General features: G+C 40.7%; 1 protein-coding gene across 1 annotated transcript in view; it reads left to right on the top strand.

Annotated features, from left to right (window-relative positions):
* Positions 1-7,500, top strand: part of LOC138060094 (ubiquitin carboxyl-terminal hydrolase 7-like) — a 29,683-nt gene that overhangs the window by 21,011 nt on the left and 1,172 nt on the right. Inside the window, exons 20-21 of the mRNA XM_068905802.1 lie at positions 746-794; positions 1,343-1,390. Of these exons, the coding sequence (XP_068761903.1) occupies positions 746-794; positions 1,343-1,390 (97 nt within the window). The remainder of the gene's footprint in view (positions 1-745; positions 795-1,342; positions 1,391-7,500) is intronic.

Below are 7,500 nucleotides of genomic sequence, written 5' to 3'. Positions count from 1 at the left end.
TATTATTATTATTATTATTATTATTGCTTTGACTTGAACAGGAGACTGATTTTGCTCTACGCAAAAATCCTTTTTAGAATGCAGCTTTGGTTTTATGTGGTTATGGGAAAAATATGTTAAACTAGTTGCTTGGCAACGGGTAAAAGGACACCTGAAAAAAGGATCAGAGTTCTATGCAGGATTCGAAAGTACGAGCAACAAAACCCCTAGGGAGCTTGGCCCGTTTATCTCGATTCAAAATCGACTCATCTTCCCGCTGGTCTTCGGGCGGTACACAGCGCGCAGAATGAGGCGAAATCGCCGGGAAATTTGGCCGTATGCCGGCGGTAAATTTGAATGTCATTAGGAAAAACGGGCGGCAATTACAGAGAATATAGCCCAAGGCGACATTTATTTCTTCAATTTTCGAAGAACAAATGCTCGATATCATAAAAGTTCCCCCGGCTTTTGTAGACGAAAGATAAATAAGAAATATCACGCTAGATTTAAATAGCTGCGGAATCGGGAAGTTTTTCACTTTAACCGTTAAATACGGCTATTAAGCTCTTTCACATGATGTCGTACGCCTCAAATTTCACAATGCGACTATTTTATCATACTTCCCACGGGCGCATAGCACCGTTAACGTCAGTAGTTGCATACAAAACCTAAGTTATTTGTTGTTATCTAACATCGAGAATTTGCCAGCAGACAAAGGCACCGATATACAATTTTATGTGTTATGTGTCCTATTTTCTTTTGCAAGGTTAAATTTGCGGTCATTCACATGGGACGTGCGATATACTTAACAGAAGGTAATTTTGTGGGCTAATTTCTTCGGGGGGGATCCCGACCGAGTAGTTGAGGTGCGGACTTCTAATTGAATATCTGCCCTGACCTGAGGCTGGAGTTGTTGCTTTGTCTCCTCTTCTGCTCCTAGTAATACTACTGTGTTCACTTTTATTATCTTTGTTGGTATTGACATTCACTGATTTCTGTTAACAAGAAAGCCGAGTGTATTAAGTGATTTTCTTCTTTGTTCTTTGTGTATTTTTTTACCACGCTTTCCTTTTCCTGTTCTCAGTAAAGGAATAGACCTTTCCGTCTTGTACATTTTGTTTTCCCAATACAGATCATGTGATAATACTCAGGAGGTTTGGTCTTTTGTTTTGTTCATTAAAATGAGGGCATGCAAGCATGAATATGCCTGCATGCACTCTTTTTAATGAACAAAACAAAGGACCAAAGCTCCTGAGTATTATCACATGATCTGTATTGGGAAAACAAAATGTACAAGCCGAAAAGGTCTATTGCGTCATGTTATTGTCAGCGTTTAACACTGTCACGTATTTTCCTTTTCTAGAGTCAGAAAAACCTATTTCACTAAAAGACTTTCTTCCTCAAGCGCCGGGTAAGATATTCACTGAATTTCGTCATAATCGTAGGTTCGTTTAGAGTAAAGTAAAGTAAAGTAAAGTAGACCTTATTTAACGTCGATAACTAGTAACAGTAACTTTTAATCCCTGACAAACCTGAGGTCGACGGTGTGCTCATTTTACTCCCCCACTGCATCAGTGCTCCGTTTAACAGGTATTTAAAGCTACTTAGCTACACCGAAAGAAAAGGAGTCGAAACAAGGATGCGAGATCCGGGAATCGAACTCAGGACCTCTTGCACCATGTGTGCCATCCTTGCTCCTCAATGATGTTCACTGAAAGGCTCTAAAGTACTTTGTTTTGCTGCCAAAAAGAGATGTCTGAATTTCGTTTATGCACGAAGCAGAGACACTCGGAGCTCCCGAATACAGCAAATACACAACAATAAAATGCAAAACCCAGTGTAACCAAAGGTAAATGGCACAAAAGAGATTATAATACAGCAAGTGTCGGATTCAGGACAGATATGTCCTGGATTGACCCTAATTAGATGCACGCGGATTTCAGTAAGCGTCACAAAGTGCCCCCCAAATGCTGCTCTTCAAGTAAAAGCTAAACGTAGATTACCTCATGGTTGGTGAGCGCGTACAATTTTTATTCACGAGTTGTGAAGCGAAGGAGTAAGTTAAACGATCCTTCACAAGAATTGAGTAATAAAAATCGTGCAAATGAGCCAACCATGAAGTAATTTGTATAGTATGCAGATCATATATGTAAAGAGATAAGTGTTTATTGTGAGGCTATCAAAGCACTCAACAAAAGACCCAAACAAATAGCAAAATGTTTTTGAAATGAAAGAACTCTTTACCTTCCATACCTCACTTGAATACTTTAAAAAATCTTAAAGATTTTTTTAGGTATTTTGTGGAGAAAACTAAGCAATAAAAGGACAAAAACTTTGAAAACCATACACCATTCGGCCGCCATGTTTTCAAATTTGACTGCTGCCGTCGGTGCATAGGCTGCCCACGCTAAAGCTCAACAAACTACCAGCCAACGATAATTTTTCACCAGTGAAAAACATCGTCTGTCGTGACCATATCATTTTAATTTCATCAAAGAAATGTACGAAAATCTCTATACTTGCATGATAAACAGCGGCATTTACCCTAAGCTAAAAATAACGCTAACCTTTGCCCTTTACCCTGTTCTTGGAAATAGGTAGTAAATGCTTAGACTTAAAGGGACACTTCGCGTTGAGTGTCAAAATAGGGTGTGCGTTTAATTAAGGGTGGTTTTCACTGGTGACGGAATCGGAGTCGGAGTCGTAATAGCGCTTGTAATCTAGTGAAAATCAGAAATCGAAGTCGGAAGAAGCAGAAGCGGAAGAACAATCCAATCAACAAGCATGGACGAGAAGGTTGTGGAGGCTGTAAGACTTTTCCCCGTGTTATACGACATGTCGTGCAAGATTTTTAAAAATAAGAACATGAAAAATAATACTTGGCTGGTGGCCAAACAAGCTGAGCTTAAATCAGGTATGTGATGAAAGAAACCAGTAGTATATACGGGACTGATTTGAGGAGGGTTTTTTTTGGACCCGCGCCCCCGCGAAAGTGGCAGAGCGGGGACAGAAAAAAAACTTCCTTAAATCAGTCGCGTATATTCTACTAAACTATTAAGTCTTGCAAAATAAGGAGAAGAAGAAGCCAAAGAAGAAAATTCTGCTCTGCGGTCTACCATGTCAGTTTTCATTTCTTTTGTTTTGGCCCCAAAATTTCCACCTTAACGGGGCCCACTTCTGTGAATTGTGATTGGCTTGTTCTTCCACTTCTGCTTCCGACTCCGACAATCTAATTTTCAATAAACTAAGCCTTTAAGTCTAACCGTAAAACTCTGATTCCGTCGCTCGTGAAAACGAGCTTTTAGGCTCAATCCTAGACATAAGTGCTTTTGGACGTAAGGCTGCGTCAGCGAGAGAGATTTAGCATCACCTTTACTTTAAGTTACTGTTTGTTATAAGAGCATGAACGTTTTCTTATTCTTATCCTTACTTGTCTCTCTCTCTCTCTCTTTTGAGAAGTTTCCCGATATCTGCAGATCACAGACAAGAAACGAGCTTAAATGAAACACTTTTTTCTTTTCAATTTTTGGCAAGTCGTAAATTTCAGCTTTTCGTTTGCATCAAACGTTAAAAGTTGGCCAAAATCAACCAGGCACCAGTGGCTCATTTGGTTGAGCACTGGGCTCCCATGCGGGAGGGTATGAGTTCGAATCCGGCCGGAGAAAGACTTGGGGTCCTAAAATAACTGAAGAGAAAGTGCTGCCTTCGTTATTGCACCCGCAAATGGTTAGACTCTCAAGTCTACTCGGATAATGACTTCAAACCGTAGTCCCCGCCTCACGAATATCTTCCTTGTTTTTAAGTTCCCTGTGGGATGTTAAAGAACCCACCTACAAGTCGAGAAGAGGCAGTGTGGCCCAGTGGTTAGGGTGTTTGCCTTGAAGTCCGGAGATCCCGGGTTCAAGATTCGCTCTGACCACTCGTTGAATTTGATCCTGGTTCAACTTCCCAGCCGCACATGTAAATAGCCAACTGGCTTGCCTCCGGCCAGTTGGGATTCTTAACAGTTGTTGTTATTCTGTTCCCTTGTTTCGTTGTGTTTCATTGGCCCTAAAAAGCCCCTATGGGAAGCGGTCAATTAAGTATGTGTTGTATATTAGGGGATGAAGTTCCCGGTGCCGTGGCCGTCCTTTGTGAGTGGGTGGGTAACCAATATCGAGCAACTTCTCGAGAGAGAGGGGCAACTTAGAATACCGGGTAGGTTAGCTTACGGTGGCTGAACACAGTTTCCGCGCGCGCTCTTGCTAACGCAATGCAGCGCGCGCGCAAGGATTGCAAAAAAATAAACGTGGCTTCAATACAGCAATCATTTCATTTGCTCAATGGATCCGCTATCTGTACTATTTTTCCTCATAATTAACAAAGTGTTTTAATGGTTTTAGTCTTTTATGAGAAATGTATGTTAGAAAAGGTAAGGATGCAAAGAACTCCGCAATTCGCAGCTTTTTCTTTGTTATCGAAACAACCCAGTTAAATGCAGCGCATGCGCAGTAAGTTAGAAATTTGCGATTGAATGTGGTATAGCTTTCTTGAAAATACGCCGATTTCTCGAGAATCACTCGTTAGAATGTAAGGAAATGTGGTATGAAAATACGTTAGGAAATAAGTGACTGGGGTACTCATAAAAATTTGAACTTTAACAGAGAAAATTCTAGATATTCCACTGAACCTTCAACGATGGATAATTAAAAATATCTCTCTGTCAAGTTATTATTAAAATAGTGTTAACTTGTGAGCATAGTTACAAGCTTGTTGCATGCAAATTATAAAGAAAATCTAACGACCGGATTTTCTGCAAATAAACAAAACCGATTTTGAAGGCCTGTTTTTAGTTATTCATGTTACCATGGCAACGGCATATTCGTCAGCTTAACTATCAAAAAACCGAGGTTCATGTTGTTAACTTGCTTGCTACCATTTTTGGCGACCAAAGGATCAAGGGTTTGAGAGAAAAAGGTAAATGAAACGTAGGTATCAAAAACTGTGTTCAGTCACCTTAAGGTGATTCCTTTGAAAATGACGTACTATCCAGATTTCTGTCAAACTTGGCACAATTGATATTAATGCACAGGACATTTAAAAAAATGCAGTAAAATGATGGGGTCATCGTGCCTGTTTTCGCAATGCATTCCGGAAAACTTAAGCCTACTTGTTTGTCCGGGCTAAAAACTTCCAGTAAAGTGATTTGAAATTGCACAAGCTTTCAAAAAAAAGGAAGCAAATTGGACCGCTACATCATCACCTCAAACTCAGCGTATAGCTCAAAATGCAGTTTCCACGTCATTTCTATACAAATACTACCATAGGCATGCCAAGTTCGCGTCACTACAGGCAGCCGTCGAGAATTTAAACGCGTTATAAGACTTTGTATGGGAAATAAAATACCGTCGATTATGAAGCCTAAAAAACGGTCAATTTAACGTTCATTCAATAAAATGAATAAAACTGACTCACCTTTGGTGTATTCTTGTGCGTTTTGGTGCTTATTTTACCATAGGCAGCCCAAGCTCGCGTCACTACAGACAGCCGTTGAGAATTTAAACGCGTTATAAGACTTTGTATGGGAAATAAAATACAGTCGATTATGAAGCCTAAAAAATGCTCAATTTAACGTTCATTCAATAATACGAATCAAAATGACTCACCTCTGGTGTATTCTTGTGCCTTTTGGAGTTTATTTTAATTTACAGTTTCGGGAAGTCTGTGTTTTCAATGACTTTTCGGACTTCCCGAAACTGTAAAATAAACTCTAAAAGGCACAAGGATACACCAGAGGTGAGTCATTTTGATTCATTTTATTGAATGAACGTTAAATTGAGCATTTTTTAGGCTTCATAAAGTCTTATAACGCGTTTAAATTCTCAACGGCTGTCTGTAGTGACGCGAGCTTGGGCTGCCTATGATTTTACCGTTGATGATTTCAAAATTGATCACGGAGCTTGGGTCCGAGGTCAAATTAACTCCACCCGACCGTAACCATGGAGCTGTTCGAGAAGCCGCATCATTGGCGATGGGGTAAGTGTTGTACATGAAATGACTGTACCTCGTCGGGTTGAGTTAATTTGACCTCGGACCCAAGCTTCGTGACCAATTTTGAAATCATCAGCTATCGTGGAATCGGAAGCAAAAAATGCTCATTTCCAGCCAAGTGCGTGGGGATTTTTGACGACGAAACATTCACCGAGGTTCGCAAATGATGGGGATGGATTTTTGAGGCGCAAACCGCCTCTGAGCTGACTACGCGAGCTTACGGCCTTGACTTCGTCTTAGAACAGTGAAAACACGGAATTGCCAAATCGGTAAAATAAGCACCAAAACGCGCAAGAATAAACCAGAGGTGAGTCAATTTTTTTTCATTTTATTGCATGAACGTTAAATTGAGCGCTTTTTTAGGCTTCATAATCGACGGTATTTTATTTCCCATACAAAGTCTTATAACGCGTTTAAATTCTCAACGGCTGCCTGTAGTGATGCAAACTTGGGCTGCCTATGATACTACAACTTCTACTATCCAACTTTTTGTCTCTTTAAAATGTGTTTTCCGTGGAGCTATTACGAGTACATAACACCATTAAAAAGAGGGGGTCACCGTGCTCGTTCAGGAGAAAATAGCCATTCCTTGACAGATTAAGCTTGGCGTCAGTGAAAATCCGCCATTTTATTTATGTGCGCGAGCTAATGCGCGCGTCAATAATGCAAGAAATTATGCGCAGTATGGTTGCGCATTGCAAAACCAGGTAATCACCTTAAGGCCTGGCCAAACGCTCACAACTTTTCAACTTAACATCTTGCAACGTTGTAGGGCACAACATGTTGCATACGTTTGGCCGCCCTGTTGCGATATGTTGCAACATGTTGGATAATGTTGGATCAAATTTTTCGTGAAACATTTTGGATGTTGCATGATGTTGTACTCGTTTGGGCATGCGTGCTAGGTCCACTTGTTGCGTGCCAGGGGCCTGGGGCACAAAAAACATCGACGTGTTGCGTTGAAAATGTTGTGTGCGTTTGGCAAGCCCGTTCAACACATGTCGCAACATCATGCAAGATGTTGCGTTGAAATGTTGCTAGCGTTTGGCCAGGCTTTTAAGGAGGCTCGAAAGGGTTCTTAGGGCCGATTTACACGGTACGACTTTGTCGCATGCGACAACGGCTTACGACAGGCCCACGACATGATTTACGATTGTTGTGTACGTCAGAAAAAATGTCGTAGCATTTTAAAACATGTTTTAAAACGCTGCGACAATCGTAAGTCATGTCGTAGGCCTGTCGTGAGCTTGTCGCGTGCGACAAAATCGTATCGTGTAAATCGGCCCTAAGAAGTTAAAAAATTTAGGGAGATTTCCAACAAAGAAATAAAAACGGTAGGTCACCGACCTAGTTTTTCAGATAATTTTCAAAAACTGAAAATTAGAGGGCCTTTTTGTGGACCTGGCGTGTTGCCATGGTAACCGATATGGTGTCATAAGTGCCCTTAAAGTATTACCCAACAATGGAGTTGCAAAGATATTTATAGTTTGC

Source organism: Montipora capricornis, chromosome 8, assembly GCF_036669925.1.
Source record: "Montipora capricornis isolate CH-2021 chromosome 8, ASM3666992v2, whole genome shotgun sequence".
Lineage (NCBI taxonomy): Eukaryota > Metazoa > Cnidaria > Anthozoa > Scleractinia > Acroporidae > Montipora > Montipora capricornis.
The sequence above is the reverse complement of the archived record's forward strand: the minus strand, read 5'-3'. Positions and strand labels throughout refer to the sequence as shown.